Source organism: Mastigoproctus giganteus, chromosome 3 (assembly GCF_048544385.1).
Source record: "Mastigoproctus giganteus isolate SK-2022 chromosome 3, ASM4854438v1, whole genome shotgun sequence".
Lineage (NCBI taxonomy): Eukaryota > Metazoa > Arthropoda > Arachnida > Uropygi > Thelyphonidae > Mastigoproctus > Mastigoproctus giganteus.
The window spans coordinates 78728032-78751772 of NC_143577.1; the positions used below are offsets into that span (position 1 = coordinate 78728032).

At 39.0% G+C, this 23741-nt stretch overlaps 1 protein-coding gene across 1 annotated transcript in view; it reads right to left on the reverse strand.

The window, feature by feature from the left end:
* LOC150088100 (DNA repair protein RAD50.L-like) overlaps positions 1-23741 on the reverse strand; it is a 191811-nt gene that overhangs the window by 59772 nt on the left and 108298 nt on the right. The window contains exon 11 of the mRNA XM_090370018.1: positions 22226-22286. Coding sequence (XP_090226144.1) covers positions 22226-22286 — 61 coding nt within the window. The remainder of the gene's footprint in view (positions 1-22225; positions 22287-23741) is intronic.

The window sequence follows — 23741 nt, forward strand, 5'->3', positions numbered from 1 at the left end:
GATGCAAAATATTTATTTAGTTTGTTAGCTACCCGAGCAGGATCATCAACAGTTGAACCATCAATATCCAGTGGACCAATCTGATTCATCCCCTTCCTTCTAGAGTTTACATAAGTAAAGAACTCTTTGCTGTTTTTCTTTGCATCCTTCGCCAAAGATTTCTCATAATCTGCCTTCGCCTGCCTAACCTCCTTTTTAACTTAGTTGCAGACCAGCTTATATGTATCATAGGCTTCTGTGTCACGTGTTAATTTATATGTATTCCATTCATTTTTCTTCCCTATCACATGTCTAATTAGTTCATCTGACATAAATTTAGGCCTAAATCTTGAACAATATTTCTTTGTTGGTATGAAAAGCCTAGTAGCTTCCAAGATTAATTCTTTGAATGCTTCCCATTTTGAATTTGCTGTTGGTAACATCATCAGTTGGTTCCACCATATAGAACTTAAATACTGTCTCAGACCACCGTAGTCACCTTTACGAAAGCAAAAACCCTTCCCTTTACCCTTGATGTTAGTTACCTCTGACTAAATCCCACTTCAGCACACTGTGATCACTGCCACCTAGTGGTTCCTTTATCTGCAGATTCTTGATGCATTAAGAATCACTACTGATAATCAGATCAAGAGTATTACTCCCTCTAGTTGCCTCTCGAACATGTTGCTGTAGAAAACAATCATCCAATAAATCCACAAAAGCCTTGCTAGTGTGTGAGCATCCAACCCACAAATTCCAGTCAATATCTGGGAAATTAAAATCCCCCATTATAAGACACTCTAATTTACTAGCGCACTTTATTTCTCTGTGCAACTGCTCATTATACTCATCAGATTCGTTAGACCTATAACACACTCCTACTCTCATTTTTCCTTTCCCAGTGCTTATGTCACACCAAATAGACTCATCATTGCATTGACCACCAATATCAACTGGATGCACTTCCTCAGATTGTGTTTCTTCACTAACAGCATAACCCCTCCTCGTTTCCTGTTCTGTCTATCCTTTCTGTATATATTGTACTCCCCAAATTCCAGTTCTGCACTGTTTATGTCTGTGTGCCACCATGTCTCTGATATAACAATATCTGCCTTTGATGTCTTGACTAGCACTTCAAGCTCATCGAATTTATTAACTATACTCCTAGCATTGGTGTACATGCAAGTATATATACATGCACCTGTTTCTACTCTTAGTTACTCTAACACAGCCCATGTATTTACTTGTTCCACGATGACTCCCAGCAGTCCTGGAAATTCCCATTGCCTTGCTTTCCAGGCAGCGGCTCAATTGCATTTCAATAGAAGTAGTGCAAGAATCACTTTTACCTCTGCCAGCGGCTACTGTTAATCTATTAGTCTGTGTATCCCTCCAAGCTTGCAGTTTTCCGACCCACCTAACTCTGCCTCGATAGCATCAGCAAATTTTCTTGCACCCTTTCTATTTAAGTGTATCCCATCCCTGTAGAAGCAGTCTCTCCTGTTAACAAGCACAGACCAGGCTGAGAAAAATTCTACCCCTTGAGCCTTGCACAATCTCTCCCAGGCTGAATTGATTGACAAGGCTCACATCATTTTTTTTTTTTTTTTTTTCAGCATTGTCTTGTACTTGTTAAGTAATTCTGCTGGTCTCCTACTCTTAATATCATTAGTGCCAACGGGTACAACAATATCACCCTTTGTGCCCTTAAAGGATGATATCTGCCCTACAACATCATCAACCTTTGCCCCTGGCAGACATAACCTGGTCCTGTTTCATCTATCCTTTTTACACAATATGTTCTGTGTTTCCCTGACAATAGAGTCACCTACAACAACTAGTTCCTTTGGGACCAGCGCATTCTGCCTTGGGGGTTACCGCTGTGTTGTGTGATGTTCAAGTGCAGGCTCTGGCATTGATGTGGGCAGCTGAGAGCTTGATGGGCCCATCAATTTAAATCCTTCAAGGGCATCCACCCTGTCTTTCAAGCTCTCATATAAGGCCATAACAATGCCAAGTTGGCGCCTGATTTCCTTGCACTCCTTATATCGCGCACACACAAAGACATTCCCCTTGGCAATATCATATCCCATTCCTGATTGATCCACAAACATCAAAGAAGCAGTGCATTTCAACAGACTGTGATTCAGAGGACAACTGCCCCCCCCCCTTCAGTTCTCCCCTGAGCCACAGCACTTCCACTAGTTTGAGCCTTTTGCTTTGCTGCTCTGGTCTGAGTCATGATTTCTATTCAAGTTCAATAAAATTCCAATACAAAATATAACCCTAAACCTATATCCCAATGCAGTTATAACACTATGTATATGTATTTCGATATCGAATGTTATATCCGAGTTACATTATATGACTTTCTTATGCCCTGTCAATATATATATATATTAATTTATGTTACGTTTGTAATAACTAGGTCGCTATATTTATTTAGTTAAAAAAGTACAATTCAACTGACGATGAAATTTAATAAGATTAATAAATTTTACTGATTAATTGATACTACTATACTCGCTATCTTGATTTCCATTAAACCTTACGCTATCTAGTTTTCCGTTAAACCTTATGCTAGCACACTTTGTATCGTATAACAATGGGGGCAAGTTACGAATGGCTAACCTACGGACACAAGGTATTATTTACATTCCAAATCGCCCTATTTAAATTCAAAATAAACCACGCAGCTTGACTAGGTTTATAAGCTACTTATAGAAAATAATTTAATCTAACAATTAAATCAATAAAGCAGCTAAGTATAATTAAAAACTTTTCGTTCGCGGAAGCTGCAAAACCTGTCCACACATGGATTTGATACCCTTACCGATACTAAGTAATAACCTACAAAATCTCTATCTAAATTCAATTTGAATTTAGATAGAGATTTTGAATCACACAATCTGCAGTCACTAAATACCTTTATTTAAAGGGAATACTGTCGAAAGAAATTCACGAAGACATGCAGTGAACACTGGATCTAGATAAGTTGGGCAAATGGGCTGAGAAGTGGAAAGTGAAAAAGACCTAGGGGTAATTGTGCAATCAGATATGAAATTCGCTGAGTAGTGCAGATGGGCTGCCAGGGCAGGTCATAGCGTCTTGTCAATGATACATAGGAATTTTGCTAGCAGGGACAGAGAGGTTATTACCCCGTTGTACAAGGCAATGGTCAGGCCACACCTAGAATACTGTGTACAGGTCTGGAGGCCTCATTTTAGAAAGGATGTACAGTTGCTAGAATGAGTACAAAGAAGGGCAACAAGGTTGGTGAGGGAGGAAAAGGGGTGCTCTTACCAAGAAAGGCTTAAGTTCTGCAAACTGCAGTGCCTGGAGAGTAAGCACATGCGAGATGATCTGATTGAGGTGTATAAGGCCTTGAATGGGTTGAGCAAGCTGCGAATTTTAGGAATTCAATGGAAGCATTACTTCCATTGAATTCCATTGCTTCCATTATGCTTCCATTGAATTTTAGGAATTCAATGGAAGCATTACTCATCACCTCCCCAATAAAAAGTTTCGATGGAATCCTTCCTCTTGCTCAGATTAAGAACCTGAGGGGGCATAGATTCAAATTGAGGAAAGACAGTTGTAGAATAGATGTGCGGAAATTTGCCTTTAGCCAGCTGGTAGTTGATTGCTGGAACAGACTTCCATCTCTTGTTGTGGAAGTTGATAGCCTAAATAAATTTAAGGCTGAGCTGAACAGGCATTTGGAATGAATGGAGGATTGGAATGGGAGGGGGTTTTTTTTGGTGATGCTGCATAAACTTGATTTCTTACATCGTATGCCTCTACTAACGCTAATGCTAACACTGGGAGAATCTTGTTCTTCATACACCATGGTAAAAAACTGGTTTGCAGAATTTAAACATGGACAAGAGTGTTGAAGATGCACCAGAAGTGGGAGACCTGTTGCTGTGTTGATGCCTGCAAATGTAGATGCCACTCATGACCTGATCACGCTTGACTGCAGAATAACGTAGCACATTGAGACAACATTCAATATCTCCCATGGGCAAACTCACAATACTGTAGTGAATGTTTTAGGAATTAAGAGGTTTCTTTGAGGTGAGTCCCTAAAGCATTATCAGGATTGGGGTAGAGTGAGGTTGCCGACCGGGCTAGCCGGGTGGGTAAAGTGCCTGCCTGGCAACCCAAAGGTCGCGGGTTTCGATCAGAGTAGAAAATGCAAAAACTTTGGGAGGTGCATTATGGGCACAGAAGCCAATGTGTCAACAACAACAAAAAAAAAAAAAAAAAAAGTGAGGTTGTAATGAGATTGAATGCAGCATTTAAGCTAATGAAGCTCAATTTTGGGGGAAATTTTTGTCCACGTTTCATCACTATGGACAAAACATGGATACAGCACTTTGGCCCTGAAACAAAAAAAAAAATCAAAACAGTGGAAGCATTACTCATCACCTCCCCACTAAAAAGTTTCGATTGCAGAAGTTGGTTGGAAAAGTCATGGAATCCATCATCTGGGATGCAAAAGGAGTGACCATGGTAGATTTCCTGGAACAATGTGCCACCATCAATTCTGAGTATTATTTTAACCTAGTCAGACATTTCTGCAAGAAACTGAAGCTCAAGAAACACCAGAAATTGGCCAAAGGAATCATCTTGCATCAAGACTGGTGCACAAAGCATTTGTCACTAATGCAACACTCCATGACCATGGGTTCAAGTTATTACAGCAGCTGACCTACTCAATGGATTTGGCTGCATCGGACTATTTCCTATTTCCAAATCTCAGAGAGAGGATTTAAAAGAACAGAAATTCAACAGTGGCAATTTGCAGTCACTGCAAATTGCCACTGTTGAATTTTCTGGTGGGTTGATAATGGCTGCACTTTACTTTTTTTTTTTTTTTTTTTTTTTTTTACCGAAAATACTAATACTTTTTTTTTTTGTTTTGGTAGTTGGCGCATCGACTTCTGTGGCCATAGTGCACCTCCCAAGGTTTTTTCCCACTACTTTGATCCAAGTCTGAGTCGGGATTTGAACCTGCGACCTTTGGGTTGCCAGGCAGGCACTTTACCCACCCGGCTAGCCCGGTCGGCAGTGGCAATACTGTGATGGATGCAGCCAACAACTGGTTTAATTCACAACCTTTTGAATTTTATTTCAGTGCCTGGGTTATGAAAGCTAGTGGTTCATGCCAGAAAGTGTTTTAATATAGGGGGAAGGGGACTTGAAAAATAAATGGGTTTTCACAACTTTCCAGCATTCCGTCTATGAAAGGCTAGAAACTTTTCAACTTCTCATATGTTATTATTGCTATAGCTCATGTAAAATATAAGAATACTGCAGTACCATAGTATATGAATTTGAAGTTCTGGTGATATCATCAAATGCAGACATTGTTCAGATATCAGAGATATCAAAAAAACAGCAAGTATTAGGAACGAGAGTAGTCTTTGCAGGTGAAGTTTTTACGGCTCAGGAAAATAGAGAAGTTTTTTTTGTTTTATTAACTTAATTTGGATTGAATTCACATATTAACTTATTTTCTAGAGTAGCTCTATATTCCTAGTTACAATACGTAGTTTAAATTTTAACTTAGAGATTTTGTAGGTTATTACTTAGTATCGGTAAGGGTATCCAATCCACGCGTTTTACAAATTTTGCAGAGCCAGCGAACCGTAAGTTTTTTAACTATATTTAGCTGCTTTATTGACTAATTGTTAGATTAAATTATTTTCTGTAAACAGCTTATAGACCCACTCAAGATCCTTGGTTAATTCTGAATTGAGACAGCGAGATTTTGGAAGTTAATTAATACTTAAGTGTCCGTAGATTTACCGTTTGGAACTTTCCGCCATTATTATACAATACAACATTATATCCCGAACTAGATAGCGTTAGCTTAGTATATAGTATAATACATAATATTATCAATTAATCAGTAAAATTTATTAATCTTGTTGAACTTCATTGTCAATTAAATTGTACTTTTTAACTAAATACATATAACGAGTAAGATTTTACAAACGTAACATAATTAATTAATACATAACGTGATACAGAAGTTATATAAACAAACTCAAAGATAATACTTGATACTGAAAATGGCCTCCGTAGCTGAGTGGGCAGGAGCGGGAGTGCAGTAGCACACGCTCTTTGAGTAGACTGGGGTTCAAGCCCCTGACTGCTGAATACGGTCGATCTGCCAACCCGCACTGGACCAGTGTGGCAGATTATGGTCCATTTCCCTCAGCATGAATTGTTGAGGAGGCTTCCATCCTGCAGTGGGTTGATAATGGCTGCACTTTACTTTTTTTTTTTTTTTTTTTTACTGAAAAAATATATAGTGTTACAGCTGCGTTGGGATACAAGTTTAGGGTTATAATTTTGTACTGAAATTGAAATTTTATTGAAATTAAATCGAAATCATGATTAAGACCAGAGCACCAAAGCAAAAGGCTCAAGCTAAATCGAATGCTGTGGCTCAGGGGAGACTGAGGGGGGCAGTTGCCCTCTGAATCACAGCGATTTAAAATGCATTGCTTACTTGATGTTTGTGGAGCAATCAGATACGGGACATGATATTGCCAAGGGGGAAGTCTTTGGGTGTGCACAATGTAAGGAGTGTGAGGAAATGAGGCGACAACTCAGCATTGTTATGGGCCTATATGAGAGCTTGAAGGACAGGATGGATGCCTCAAAGGATCTAAACTGAGGGACCCATCAAGCTCTCAGCTGCCTACATCAACGCCAGAGCTTCCACTTGATCATAACGCAACACAGCAACAATCCCCAAGACACAATGCGCTGGTCCCACAGGAAATAATAGTTGTTGGTGACTCTATTGTCAGGGAAACGGGGAACATCATGCTATGTAAAAAGGATAGGTGAAACAGGACCAGAGGATGTCCGCCAGGGGCAAAGGCACAAAAGGTGATATTGTTGTACACATTGGCACTAATGATATTAAGAGCAGGAGACCGGCAGAATTACTTAACAAGTACAGGTCACTGTTGAAAAAAAGTCGTCAATTAGGGTTGAATCTGAAAGTGTCTGCAATTCTGCCCAGACACGATAGGAGGGAGTATATGATGAGAGCCTTGTCGATCAATTCGGCCCTGGAAAGATTCTGCAAGGCTCAAGGGGTACAATTTTTTTAAGCCTGGTCTGTACTTGTTAACAGGAGAGACTGCTTCTACAGGGATGGGATACACTTAAATAGAAAGGGTGCAAAATATTTGCTGATGCGATCAGGTCAGTGTTAGGTGGGTCGAAAAACTGCTAGCTTGTGGTGATACAAGGACTAATAGATTATCAGTTGCCACTGGCAGAGGTGAAACTGATTCTTGCATTACTTCTATTGGAATGAGCAGCAACCGGGAAAACAAGAAGATGCAGGGTATTTCAGAGACTGCTGGGAGTCACTCCTGTACAAGTAAACACATGGGTTGTGTTAGGGTAGCTAAGGATAGGAACAGGTGCATGTAGTAGTAGTAGTGGCATGTGATGCAAGAAAGCAAGTGTATGAGCATATGCAGCATAACTCAAAAAAAAAAAAAAAAAATCACACCATTCCCTCCGAATGCATGTCCAGTTCCTCCTTATATTTATTTAACCTATCAACTTCCACAACGACAGATGGAAGTTTGTTCCAGCAATTAACCACCCGCTAGCTAAAGGCAAATTTCTGCACATCTATTCTACATCTGTCTTTTCTTAATTTGAATTTATGCCCCCTTAGGTTCATAATCTGAAAAAGTGGAAGGATCCCATCAGAATTCAATGTGCTCAACCCATTCAAGGCCTTATACATCTCAATCAGATCACCGCGCAGGTGCCTAGCCTCCAGCCACTGCAATTTGCAGAACTTAAGCCTCTCTTGGTAAGAGGATACCTTCATTCCCCTCACCAATCTTGCTACCCTTTCTGTACATGCTCAAGCAAATCTACATCCTTCCTAAAATGAGGCCTCCAGACCTGTACGCAGTACTCAAGGCGTGGCCTGGCCATTGCCTTATACAGAGGGACAATCACCTCCTTTTCCCCTGCTAGCAAAATTCCTATATATCATTGACAAAACCCCATGACCTGCCCTGGCAGCCTGTCTGCATTGCTCAGAAAACTTCATATCTTACTGCACAATTACGCCCAGGTCTTTTTCATTTTCTAATGCCTTAAGTGTAGTACCACACGGTACGTTTTTTTGGGGTTACTTCAACTCATATGCAGTACTTTCCATTTGTCAAGGTTAAACTTCAGTTGCCACTTCTTAGTCCATCTGCCCAAATTATCTAGATCCTGTTGCAGTAGCACACTGCCATTACTGTCATTAACAAACCTGCCAACCTTTGTATCATCTGCAAACTTCGACACTAAACCTGATATACCTTCATCAATATCATTGATAAATATACAAAACAACAGAGGACCCAACACCGAACCCTGTGCCACTAATAACATTAGTCCCGGAAGAGCAGCACCCATTAATTACCACCATCTGTCTTCTCTCAATCAACCATCCTTTTATCCATTGAAGCAACTTACCCTTAATACCATTCTGCTCCAATTTGTACAAAAGTCTTCCATGTGCAACACTGTCAAAAGCTTTCCTGAAATCCAAATATATGATATCAAAATTATTTTTTGCATCCAGTTCCTTTGTAACCACATCATAATATCCTATCAAATTTGTCAGACAAGACTTTCCCTTAACAAACCCATGCTGTGTCTGAATTATTGCTGCAGTCTTGTCTAGATGATCCTGCAATGCATCTTTAACCAGTGACTCCATTATTTTACCTGGAACAGAAGTTAAACTAACTGGTCTGTAATTACTTGTGTCACCCTTCGATCCCCCTTGGTGAATTGGTGACACATTTGCACATCTCCAGTCCGTGGGGACCTCCCCTGAGTCCAAGGATGCTCTCATAATTATGTCTAAGGGCCCGCCTAGTTGCCTTGCCGCCTCCCTTAATACAACTGCACAGATCCCATCCACCCCAAGTGCCTAAGTTATGTTTAACTTCAACAATTTCTCCTCCACTTTTCTCTCAGTTATTACAAAATCATTAAGCACCCTACTACAATTTGGTAACCTTGTGCCATTTTCAAACCTTAATAATTCCTTATGTGTGAATGTAGATGCAACATACTGATTCAGTTTGTTTGCTATCTGAGCAGGATAGTTTGTATACTTGCATGCACACCAACTAGGAGTTTGGTAAATAAATTTGATGAATATTGATGTATTGCTCAGAATATCAAAGGCAGATATTGTTGGGATATCAGAGATGTAGCATCACACAGATATAAGGAATGCAGAACTGGAACTTGGGGAGTACAATGTGTACAGACAGGATAGGAAGGGAGGAGGGGTTATGATATTAGTTAAGAAACACATAAAATTCAAGGAAGTGAAGCCAGTCGACATTGCTGGACAGTGCAGTGTTGAGTCTGTTTGGTGTGGCATAAGCACTGGGAAAGGAAAAATGAGAGTAGGGGTGTGTTGTTTGTTTTGTTTGTTATTTGGTTTTTAGGAGTATTAGCAACTAACGCCATATTGCTCTGGGCATATGCGGTGGTTATTCCCTGTCCTTTCTGTATCCTCCGTATTTGGTGGTCACGGGCTCAAACCCCAGTATAATCAAGAAGTGTGTGCTACGCACTGCTGCTTCTGCCCACCTGGCTAAGGAGGTGCCTTAGTGTGTGTTATAGGTGAGTCTGATGAGTATAATAAGAAACTGTACAGGGAAATAGAGTGGGCCAGAAAATCAGAGAGTCTCATAATTGGGGATTTTAATTTCCCAGATATTAACTGGAATTTGTCTGTTGGTCACTCACACACTAGCAAGGCTTTTGTTGATTTATCGGATGATTGTTTTCTACATCAGCATGTTCGGGAGGCAACTAGAGGGAGTAATACTCTTGATCTGATTATCAATAGTGATTCTTCATGCATCAAGAATCTGCAGATAAAGGAACCACTAGGTGGCAGTGATCACAGTGTGCTGAAGTGGGATTTATTCAAAGAGGTAACTACCATCAGGGGTAAAGGGAAGGGTTTTTGCTTTAATAAAGGCGACTACGGTGGTCTGAGACAGTATTTAAATTCTTTACGGTGGTACCAACTGATGATGTTACCAACAGCAAATTCAAAATGGGAAGCATTCAGAGAATTTATCTTGGAAGCTACTAGGCTTCACATACCAACTAAGAAATATTGTTCAAGGTTTAGGCCTAAATGGACGTCAGATGAATTAATGAGACATATGGCAGAGAAAAAAAAATGCATGGGATACATATAAATTAATAGGTGACATGGAAGCCTAGGGTTCTTTACCTATGTAAACTCTAGAAGGAAAGGGATGAATCAGATTGGTCCACTGGATATTGATGGTTCAGCTGTTGACGATCCTGCTCAGGTGGCTAACAAACTAAATGAGTATTTTGCATCTACATTCACACATGAGGAGTTGTTCAGGGAGGGAAATGCCAGAAGTGAACTAAACTCTGGCAGTGTGCTAGATGATTTTGTAATAACTGAGAGGAAAGTGGAGGAGAAATTGTTGAAGATAAACAGAAAAAAAAGGCACCCGGGGTGGATGGGATCTATCCAGTTATATTAAAGGAGGCAGCAAAGAAAGTAAGCAAACCCTTAGCTATAATTATGAGAGCTTCTTTGGACCTAGAGGAGGTATCCATGGACTGGAGATGTGCAAATGTGACCTCAATTCACAAAGGAGGATCAAAGGGCGACACAAGTAATTATAGACCTGTTAGTTTAACTTCTGTTCCAGGAAAATTAATGGAGGCATTCGTTAAAGAAGCATTGCAGGATCATCTAGACAAGACTTCAGTTATAACTCGGACACAGCATGGTTTTGTTAAGGGAAAGTCTTGCCTGACCAATCTGATTGGATACTATGATGTGGTCACAAAGGAACTGGATGCCGCGAATAACTTTCATATCATATATTTGGATCTTAGAATCTCTTGATACTCTTGCACATGGAAGACTGCTGCACAAATTGGAGCAGTGTGGCATTGGAGGCAAATTGCTGCTATGGATAAAGGGATGGTTGAGTGGGAGAAGACAGAGAGTGGTAATCAATGGATACTGCTCATCATGGACTAATGTTATTAATGGAGTCCCTCAGGGTTCAGTGTTGTGTCCATTGTTGTTTTCTGTATTTATAAATGATATTGATGATGGTATATCAAGCTTAATGTCCAAGTTTGCAGACGATACATAGGTTGGCAGGGTTGTTAAGGACACTAATGACAGTACGTTGCTGCAACAGGATCTAGAAATGTTGAGCAGATGGGCTGAGAGGTGGCAAATGAAGTTTAACATTGACAAATGTAAAATACTACATATGGGAAGCAGCAACCCCAGAATGACGTATCAACTCTGTGGTACCACACTCACAGTGGTGGAGAATGAAAAAGACCTGGGGGTAATTGTGCAGACAGATATGAAGTTTTCTGAGCAGTGCAGACCATCTGCAAGAGTAGCTCATGGTGTCTTTTCAATGATATACCGGAATTTTTCTAACAGGGATAAGGAGATGAGTATCCCCTTGCAATGTGTGGCAATGGTCATGCCACACATTGAGTACTGTATACAGGTCTTTAGACTTCATTTTAAGAAGGTTGTAGACATATTGGAAAGAGTACGGAGAAGGGAAATAAGATCAGTGAATGGAACAAAGGGTTGCTCTTACGAAGAAAGGCTTAAATTTTGCAAATTATGGTGTCTGGAGACTAAGCACTTGCAAGGTGATCTGATTTAGGTGTATAAAGCCTTGAATGGTTTGAACATGCTTAATGCTGATGGGATTCTTCCTCTTGCTTAGAATAATCACCTGAGAGGGCATAAATTCAAATTGAGGAAAGAAGATGTAGGATAGATGTGTGAAAGTTTGTGGGTAGTTGGTTGGTGGAACAGACTTCCATCCTTTGTTGTGGAAGTTGATAGCCTAAATAAATTTAAGGCTGAGCTGGACAGGTATTTGGAACGAACGGAGGTGTGGAATGGGAGCGGGATTTTTTTTTTTTTTTTTTTTTTTGGCTGATGCTGCATAAGCTTGCTTTATTGCATCATATGCCTCTACTAATGCTAATATGAATTTGAAGTTCTGGTGAAATCATCAAATGCAGACATTGTTGAGATATCAGGCGTCCGGTGTCACTCAGATATAAAGGATATGGAATTTAAATACAGGGAGTATAATGTGTACAGAAATGACAAAACAGGATAGGGAAAGGGGTTATATCTTAGTTAAGAAGCACATAAAATGTACGGCAGTGCATGCAGTCAACATGAATGGCCAGTGCAATTTTCAGTCAGTCTGGCATGACCTAGGAAAGCAATGGGAAAGCAAAAATGAGAGTAGGACTGTGTTATAGACAAAATGACTGTGATGAGTACAATAAACAACTGTACAGAGAAATAGTGGGCCAAAAAATCAGAATGTCTTATAATGGATGATTTTCACTTTCCAGATATTGACTGGAACTTGTGGATTTATTGGATCAATGTTTTCTACAGCAGCATGTTAGAAACATGCTGCTGTAGAAAACATTCCACATACAGAAAAGAGCCACTAGTTGGCAATGATCACAGTGTTGGATGCAGGGTTTATTTAAAGATGTAGTTTATTTATTTTAGTTTATATATAGTTTATAGTTTAGTTTATATATAAAGAAAGTATTTATTTTAAGAAGTAAAGGAGAACATTTTTGCTTTTGTAAAGGAGACCAAAGGTATCTCAGATAGTTTTTAAATTCTGTACATTGGGATCAACTATTGATGCTATGAACAACAAATTCTATATGGGACACATTCGGGGAAATAATTATAAAAACTACATTTCATACCAACTTTCAGGTGCATAAATAAATTTTCAGGTGCATTTACAGAAGCCTAGGATAGATATATACTAGTCTGCAATCACATCGCAAAGGAATTTAGGCAAGCCAAGGCAGATTAAGAGAAGTCTGTGGCAAAGAATGACAAGAAAAGCAGCAAAGATGTCTTTACTTATATTAACAGTAGAAGGAAGTTTTTGAATCACATTGGCCCACTTTATGTCGATTATTTAACTGTTGATGAATCTGCTTAGGTTGCTGATAGACTAAATAGGTATTTTGCATCTACATTCATACATGAGGAATTCGTTAGGGAAGGGGACATCACAAGTTTATCAAGCTCCAACAGGGAGCTAAATGATTTTGTAATAACTGAAAGGAAAGTGGAAGAGAAATTGTTAAAGTTAAAAATAAGATAGGCATGGCAAGTTACTGCTATGGATAAAGGGATGGTTGAATGGCAAGTTACTGCTATGGATAAAGGGATGGTTGAGTGGGAGAAGAGACAGAGTTGTTATCAATGGACTTATCAGATGAGTCCCCCAGGGTTTGGTGCAGGATCCATTGTTGTTTTCTACACAGGTAATCCTCGTATCACACGGTAGTTAGGTTCCTATAAAATCTTGTGTAATGCGAAATCATGTTATACAGGACTACGAACCAGTACAAAAAGAGAGGGTTATGTTCCAAAATCTAACAAAAAATACACCATTTTTTTCATAACTATCGCAAACTTAATTTTTATTAAAAATAATAATAACTGAACAAAAGCCTTACAAACTGTGTGATACATATGTCAGATAACGTATGTTCGTTTAATTTTTTTCCTCTTCATCACTGCAAAGCACAACCAAATGAGAACATTTTCTCTGTTGCAAAATATCTTCACCTTCTGAACTTTTTTTTCTGCAGCATCTAGATTTCGTGTATCTTCTGCTCTCTCTAAAATATCAGTAATCTGGTTTGTTTGCTTTTGCTTGATAGATCTTCGTAATTTTCATGGTATGGAGCTAAGCATTTTTGAGGCTCCCTTTTGAACTATGTGCTCCTTTCAGTCAAAGGATCTGCATCCAAAAAATAAGATTCTAATTGCTCGGCTAAGTCTATATCTACCTGTATGCTTTTTAGTGAAAACTTTGGAACTTCAGAATTTTCATCTGCACTATCATCCTCTGAAGTGATTTGGTTTACCTCAGATGCCAATTCCACCAAATCTGCTTTGCCAGCCTCATTTTCTACCAGTAATCCTTGAACGTCTTCAGTAGCCATATCATCAAAACCTTCAACTCCTACCAACTTAGCAAGTTGTACCATCGCACTGATTCTGTTTTTTGCCGGTTCGAGCATATTTCCTGAATGAACTGACCCTGGTCATACATTTTTCCAACACTTAGTTAATGTTGATTTTCCTTTGGGCTATAAAGCTATGATTACGATACAGTCCACAACTGAAAAATGTTTCGATGCCACCATCACTTCAATAGATTTGGAATCAATTTTTTCAAATATCCATTGTAATGATTTTCGGATGTAATGAGTTTAAAAAGTATAGTAAAGAAGTTGTATTAGGTGATAGGAATATTCCTTCACTGTTTTCACCGTTTGGATGGCCGGGCGCATTATCCAATAGTAATAAAACTATGAAATCTAGACTTTTTCCACAAGTTCAATAGCATAGAATCTAACATGGGGATCCCCCCCTTTGCATAATGACTAGTGAGCCAAAAGCGGGGATTCACAAAAGTGGTTCCCCGAGGAAACGGTGAAAAATTAAAAACAACATAATAGCGGGATTTTCCCCACATAAAAGTACGTTGTTATGCGAGGTTTGCCGCAATTCTCTAACCATGTCATATAAGTACCGTGTTATGTGACGATTGCCTTATTTTATCAAGCATGTTAGAGTGAAACTGTGTTGTAGAAGTACTGTGTTACATGGGGATTGCCTATATTTATTAATGATATTGATGAGGGTATATCAGGCTTAATGTCTAAGTTTGCAGATTATACAAAAGTTGGCATGGTGGTTAATGACCGTAATGACACTATAATACTGAAATGAGATGCAGAAAAATTAGGCGGTTGGGCTGAGAAATGGCAACTGATGTTTGACATTCACAACTGCATATGGGTAGCAGTAATTCTACATTAACATAGCACACTTAGAGCAGTGGAAAATGAAACTACACTTAGAGCAGTGGAAAATGAAAAGGACCTAGGAGTTATTGTGGAGTCAGATATGAAATTCTCTGAGCAGTGTCAAAAGGCTGCAAGGACATCACACTTTGTTTTGTCAATGATATACGGAAATTTTGCCAGCGGAGATAAGGTGTTTATTCCATTGTATAAGGTCAGGCCACATCTTGAGTACTGCATACAAGTCTGGGAGGCCTCATTTTAGGATGGATGTAGAGTGCTGGAGTGGGCACAAAAAAGGGCAACAAGATTGGTGAGAGGAATAAAGGAGTGCTCTTACCAAAAGAAAGCTTCAATTCTGCAAATTTCAACATCTGGAGACTAGCCACGCAACACGATCAGATTGAGGTGTTTAAGGCTTTCAATGAATTGAGCAAGCTCAATACTGATGGGATCCTTCCACCTGCTCAGACTAAGCACAAAAGGGAGGGCATAAATTCAAACTGAGAAAAGATGGTTGCAGAATAGATGTGCAGAAGTTTACCATTAGCCAGTGGCTTGTTGATTGCTGAAACAAACTTCGATCTATTGTTGTGGAAGTGGATAGCTTAAATAAATTCAAGGAAGAATTTAGATAAACTACTGGAATCTAGGTAATTTGGACCTGTGGACAAATGGAAAGGTAAAATGGGAAGGATTTTTTTTGAACTTGCATTCTTGCACCAGTTGCTATTACTAATAATAAAGCAATCTTTATTAGAAAATAGAGTAAGTACACATTTTTCTTTCTCATGCATATACAAGATGCAACAAAAAAGGAATTAGACAAGATGGGGGGACGGTGCTGTGGTTAGGCAGAGAACTGAAGGGGGAGCAATTCTCCAACACATCATAGGCTAAAAAAATGCAACTTGTGAAATGTTTGTGGATTTTCAGGAAAAGCACATGACATTGCCAAGGAGGTTTGTTTGGTTTTTTTTAGGAGCATTAGCAACTAAGGCCATATTGCTCCGGGATATACGGTGGTCATTCCATGACCTTTCCGCATTCTCCATATTTGGTGGTGACGGGCTCGAACCCCGGTCTAATCAAGAAGCGTGTGCTACGCACTGCTGCTCCATTGCCAAGGAGGATGACTTTGTGCGTGCTCAATGTAAGGCGTGTGAAGACATTACGTGCCAACTCAGCATTGTTATGGGCCTTTATGAGAACTTGAAGAACATGGTAGATGCCCTCAAAGGACTTAAATTGGGGAACCCATCAAGCTCTCAGCAGTCCACATCAACACCAGAGCTTGCACTTGATCATCAGACAACAAAGTGGCAACCCACAAGGCAGAATGCACTAGTCCCACAGGAAGCAGTTGTTGTCGGTGACTCTGTCATGGAAATGGGGAATCATTGTGCAAAAAGGATAGGTGGAACAGGACTAGGGTATGTCTGCCAGGGGCAAAAGTTTATGACATTGCAGAGTGGATATCATCTTTTAAGGGCACAAAATGTACATTTTGGCAGGGAATGACCACTGCATTTTGGCACTAATGGCATTAAGAGTAGAACGGCAGATTTACTTAACAAGTACAGGTCAATGCTGGAAAAGGCCACAAGTTAGCACTGAATTTGAAAGTGTCTACAATTCTGCCCAGACACAATAGGAGGAAGTATATGATGAGAGCATAAAAGAAAATAACAATACAGTATACATCCAGTGACAAATTTTAAAGACTAAAAATGGAGCTTTCAGGATAAACAGACCCTTTCTTCAGCATTAGAACGTATACAGATTCAAACAGAATATGGACGTTAGAGATAAAAATTTAACAGATACAAGAGTTGTACATGCTCTGGTGCATACATGGCCGTGTGACTGAGCACTTATATACTAGATTGGCATTCATTGTTGGTACACAGACGTGTGTGGGTTTGCTGCCAGCATTTGTCGAGCTTCAAAACAGTTGATTTCAAGATAGGGTGTAGTCTCTTGCCCTTGCAGCGATTCAAGGTTCTTGAATTGCATGAAATGTTTAACAATTCTAGCCAAAGGGGGTGGCAGAAGTGCTGGGAATGGTCGATCACTTCGTAATCACGTTTAAGGTTAAGGTCATGGTCGGTCGACCAGAAATGTTCCGCGATTGCGGAGTGGTCAAGTGTCACCAAGGCAAATCAATCTGTAGTGCTCTCCAAGGTGGTCTTGAAGGTATCTCGAGCTCTCCCCTATATAGCAACTGCCACAACTTTGCAAGTTGTGCGGTATACCACTCCGCTAAACAAAAGAGGGGCGACTGGAGTTTTCACATTGATTGGAGTTTTGACATTAGAAATCAGAGAACATAAGCTCCTACCAGGTAGTTTACAGGTTCATTGTGCCCGGATAAATAGGGAATATAAGCGGTACGCATATTGTCACATGGGGACAATGGCCCTGGACGGGTCATAAGCTCTTGCACTTGTAGCAAGTACTTGTCTAATATATGGGTCGGGTATCCACAATGGCGCCTCCATAGCCAGGTGGGAAGGAGCAGCAGTGCGCAGCACACGCTTCTTGATTAGACCGGGGTTCGAGCCCGTCACCACCAAATACGGAGGATGCGGAAAGGTCAGGGAATGACCACTGCATATTCACGGAGCAATATGGCCTTAGTTGCTAATGCCCCTAAAAACCAAATAACAATTACTTGTATCCACAATTGACAAGGTCAGTTTTTACTCTGTAAATCTTGGTGCGCCTAGTTTACATATCTGCTGTTGTTATTTGGTTTTTGGGAGCATTAGCAACTAAGGCCATATGCTCCGGTGATATGCGGTGGTCAATCCCTAACCTTTCCGCATACTCAGTATTTGGTGTTCACGGGCTCGAACACCGGTCTAATCAAGAAGCATGTGCTACGCACTACTGCTCCTGCCCACCTGGCTACGGAGAAGCCCACGTATCTGCACCACATTGTAATAGGTATAGGCAGGCTCGGCAATACGCAGATATGTCGATATCTTCACCATCATCCCACGGGGTTCAGAGACAGCACTGCTAGAATACCTCAATTCTCTATTGCTATTCATCCAGTTCACTTTAGAACTAGAAGTGAACAGGGGTCTCCATTTTTAGATGTTCTAGTAAAGCAGGTGGGCACACACCTGGAAACCTCGGTATACAGTAAACCAATGTGTTGCGGGCAGTTTACTAACTACAGATCGGACCATGTCCCTTGTCATCTAAACAGTACTGCCTGTGCTCTATTCTCCTGAACTTGGAGCCATTCCAGCTCAGAGGAAGCTAGGCGCACCAAGATTTCCAGAGCAAAAACTGATCTCATAAATTGTGGTTACCCAACCCATATATTAGAAAAGTGCATGCTACGAGTGCAAGAGCTTACGACCCGCCCAAGGCCATCGTCCCCACATGATAATATTCCCTAATACACGTCGAACCGGATTTCAAAAATCCTCCTGGAATACCGCATAAAATGTGTACAACTACCTGGTAGGAGCTTATATTCTGATTTCTAATGTGAAAACTCCAGTCACCCCCTCTTTTGCGTAGCACAGTGGTATACCGCATAACTTGCAAAGATTGTGGTAGTTGCTATATAGGGAAGAGCTCGAGACACCTTCAAGACCGCCTTGCAGAGCATGACAGATCAATTCACTTTGGTGACACTGACAACTCAGCAAAAGCAGAACATTTCTGGTCAACCTACCATGACCTTAACCCTAAACGCAATTACAAAGTGAACGACAAATCCCAGCACTTCTGCCACCGCCTTTGGCTAGAATCATTAAACATATCATGCAATTCAAGAACCATGAATCGCTGCAAGGGCATGAGACTACACCCTAAACTTGGAATCAAATGTCTTGAAGCTCAACGAAAGCTTGCAGAAAACCCACACACGCCCATGAACCAATGATGAACGCCAATCTAGTATATAAATGCTCAATCACGTGGCCACATATGCACCAGAGCAAGCACAACTCTTGTATCTGTTAAATTTTTATCTCTAACGTCATATTCTGTTTTAATCTGTATACATTATAATGCTGAAGAAAGGGTCTGTTTATCCTGAAAGCTCCATGTTTAGTCATTAAAATTTGTCACTTGATGTATGTATACTGTATTGTTATTTTCTTTTAGTCAGAGAATCTAGTATTACACGCCCTTTTTCATTTATTGATGAGAGACTAGTCGATCAATTCGGCTCTGGAGAGACTGCGCAAGGCTGATGAGGCAGAATTTTTCTCAGCCTGGTCTGTACTTGTTAACAGAAGAGACTGCTTCTACAGGGATGGGATAAAATTAAATAGAAAAGGTGCAAGAATATTTGCTGATACTACCGAAGCAGTGTTAGGTGGGTCAGAAAACTGCTAGCTTGGGGGGGATTCACAGACTAATAGTCTAACAATACAGGCAGATGTGAAACTGATTCTTGAACTGCTTCTATTGGAATGAGCAGCAACTTGGAAAGCAAGGTATTGGGTTTCAAGGGCTGCTGGGAGTAATCATGGAACAAGTAAATACAGGAGTTGTGTTAGGGTAACTAAGAGTAAGAACAGGTGCACGTATACTTGCATGTACACCAATTCTAGGAGTATAGTAAATAAACTTGATGAATTTGAGGTGCTGGTGAAAATACCAAAGGCTGATATTGTTGGGATATCAGTGACATGGTGTCACACAGAGATAAGGAATGCAGAATTGGAATTTGGGAAATACTATGTGTTCAGAAAGATACATTATTTAAAGATTAAATGCACAAGGTATAATATGATGTGGGTTTAAATTAACTATATAATATCGTTGTAGATACGCCATAGTTTACCCATAAATTTAACTACATACGTAGTGTAAAGACATATTTTAATTTTATCTCATATTGTGGCTACGTACATAATGAGATACCAGGTACTGTACTGCTTTGAAATTCTCAGTGGATGGTGGTGCCCACTGAGAATAAATAACAGTAGTTCCCTCTACTAGAGAAGCTTTATTTATTCAAAGTAGTGCAATACTTGCTATCTCGTTGTGAAGGGAGCCACAAAATGAGATAAAATTAAAAGATGCCTTTACATTATGTATATAGTTAAATTTATGGGTAAACTATGGTATATCTACATCGATATTATATAGCATTAGCAGCATTAGTGGAGGCATATGATGCAAGAAGCAAGCTTATGCAGCATCAACAAAAAAAAAAAAAAAAAAAACACACTTCTATTTCACCCCTCCGTTCGTTCGAAATACCTGTCCAGCTGAGCCTTAAATTTATTTTGGCTATCAACTTCCACAAGGGATGGAAGTCTGTTCCAACAACTAACTACCCGCTGGCCAAAGGCAAATTTCCGCACATTTATTCTACATCTGTCTTTCCTCAATATACACTGTAATTTGCAAAACTTAAGCCTTTCTTCGTAAGAGCAACCCTTTGTTCCAGTCAATAATCTTGTTTTCCTCCTCTGTACTCGTTCCAGCAGCTCAACATCCTTCTTGAAATGAGGCCTCCAGACCTGTATACAGTACTCAAGGTGTGGCCTGACCATTGCCTTATACAAGGGAATAATCACCTCCTTATCCCTGCTAGAAAAATTCCTGTATATCATTGACAAGACACCATGAGCTACTCTTGCAGCCCGTCTGCACTGCTCAAAGAACTTCATATCTGCCTGCACAATTACCCCCAGGTCCTTTTCATTCTCTATCACTGTCAGTGTGGTACCACAGAGTTGATACGTTACTCTGGGATTACTGCTTCGCATATGTAGTACTTTACATTTTTCAATGTTAAACTTCATTTGCCACCTCTCAGCCCATCTGCTGAACCTTTCCAGATCCTGTTGCAGCAGCATAGTGTCAGTAGTGTCCTTAATAACCCTGCCAATCTTTGTATCGTCTGCAAACTTGGACATTAAGCTGATATACCATCATCAATATTATTTATAAATACAGAAAACAATAATGGACCCAACACTGAACCCTGAGGGACTCCACTAATAACATTAGTTCTCTAATGATTACCTCTAATGAGAGTGGTAATCAAATTCCATTGATTACCACGCTATGTCTTCTCCCACTCAACCATCCCTCTATCCATAGCAGCAATTTGCCTCCAATGCCACACTGCTCCAATTCGTGCAGCAGTCTTCCATGTGCAACGGTATCAAAAGCCTTTCTAAGATCCAAATATATACAGGTGACCCCCGCTTAACGCTGATAATTCGTTCCGGAAAAACAGAGTGCTAAGTGAGCGCCGCATTCCCATAAGGTAACATTTGTGAGTTGCAGTCGGTGCCATAGGATATTTTCTAATCAATAATAAACGGTAGTGAAAAGATGCACAGATGTCGGTCAAAATATTTAATATTCAAATATTTTTACATATAAAATATTCTGCATAACTGCAATTTATGAAATATGCAGTATTAATAGCAATACTGCATATTTCATAAATTCATAAATTCAGATTTTCAATCTGAATGATTCTTTGCATTATTATTGCCAGACTGAGAATCAATATATGGCACAAAGTCTGAGTTTTTGTTAGTGATGCCTGTATATGATAAAAGTGTTACAGGCTTTTGCATTACAGGTTTTCTAACCAAAGCTAATCCACAATATTTCTTAGCCTATGGCTTATATAAGTTTGCAAAAACAATTCAGGAAATTTCAGCAAAGTTAATAAGATATTTCTAGTGTAAAAAAATGTCTTTGTAAACGCTCGTAATCACACATAGCTATTTACAGCGATATGCAACATGGCATCCCTCTTCCATTTGAGCCCATTCTAAATTTTCAGCATTGTTTTATGCTGAAAATTTAGATTCTATAAAAAAAAAAAAAAAAAAAAAGTTGCCAATGCTTTGGTAAGAACACGTTCTCAATTCACTGAGTCTCATTTTTCTCACATTGAAAAATAAATTGCTGTTTACTGTACCAAAAAAGATTTTAAAAGTTATTCCACAAGCAAATTGCAAAATGATCCTTATTCTAAAAGGTTTTTAATTCAGTATTTAAAATCTTTGTCTTTTAAATACTAAATACCAAAAAATAGTTCAATTAAGTATGATCAATGTAAGAAAGTGCTACTGCATACAATAGCATTTTGATGAATTATTTGTATATTTTGTTGCATATTCTGCCTGTTTTTCAGTACATATTATCTAATGTCTAATTATAATGAATCCATTATCTTCAAAATGTAGGATATTTCTGCACTGCATTATATCCATACATCTCAAGTTTACATTATGTTCCATAATAACACAAATTTACCCACCTAAGTCAGATTGTAATTGATTTAAACCAACTTCTGTTTCTGATATTTGGTCCAATTCCATCTATTAACAAAAATTGTATGTAAAAAATATAAATATTCATAAAGATTATATATGTTATAAACATTTTAAAGACATTAATTAAGCGTATTAGAGGAACTACAAAATATTTTAAATCCCAACAAATTAAATTTCTTATAATGTAATAAATAGATAAATCCTCTTTTCTTAGTTATCTCAAACCTTCTTGAACCCTAGATTAAAAAAAAAAGATAAAATCTATATTCAACTTATGATTAGTATTAGCCATTTGTGCAAGAAAACCACAGGCATTTTGTGTACCAGCAAAAAATAAACAATAATAATAAATAAAAACTAAACAAAGAGTAGAATAAAAATAAATAATAAAATATATTAATAAAACAAAAAAATACATATATATATATATATATAAAATAAAAATAAAAGAAAATAAATTACCCTGCATTTCCATCCTCACATAAGTAATTATTAAGCTGATCTTTGAATTTACCCAAGCTTTTAGCCTCAACTGCCCATGGAGGTTTTCTTAAAGCATTTTTTTCCAGCATGTTTAAATAAACTTGATCATTTGTATGCTGTTTGTTTATTATTTGGTTTTTAGGAGCATTAGCAATTAAGGCCACATTGCTCCTGGATATGTGGTGGCCATTCCCTGACCTTTCCGCATCCTCCGTATTTGGTGGTGATGGGCTCGAACCCCGGTCTAATCAAGAAGCGTGTGCTATGCACTGCTGCTCCTTCCCACCTGGCTACGGAGGCGCCTTCATTTTTATGCATATGAAACTTTATATGGAATGCAATATTTTTCATCTATAGTCCTTCAAAGTGACACAGTTTAATTATACCACCCTTTAACCATAGCAGTAATGTGCCCTTAATACCACAATGCCCCAGTTTGTACAGCAGTCTTTTATGTGCAACAGTATCAAAAGTTCTCCTAAAAGATTGCATCACAGTATCTAATCAAGTTGGTCAGACAAGATTTCCATTTAATGAACTGTTTCTGTGATTGAAATATAACTGCACTCCTGTCTAAATGGTCCTGCATTACTTCTCTAACAAGTAACTTCATTATTTTCCCTGGAACAGAATTAAACTAACAGGTCATTAATTATTCATATTGCCCTTTGATTCCCCTTTGTGAATTGGGGATACATTTGCACATCTCCAGTCCAGAGAGATCGCCCTTGAATTCAAAGATGCTCTCATAATTACAACTAAGGGTTTGCTTACTGTCTTTGCTACCTCCCTTAATATAGATGCATAAATCTCACCCACCCCAGATGTCTTTTTTTATGTTTAATTTCATAAATTTCTCTTCCACTTTGTCGTATGTCATTACAAAATCATTTAACTCCCTCTTAGAGTTTGATAAACTTCTGGTGTCCCTCTCACTAAAGAATTCCCCTTGTGTCTCCTACATGCAAAATATATAGTTTATTTGCAACCTGAGTAAGTTCATCTATAGTGGAACCA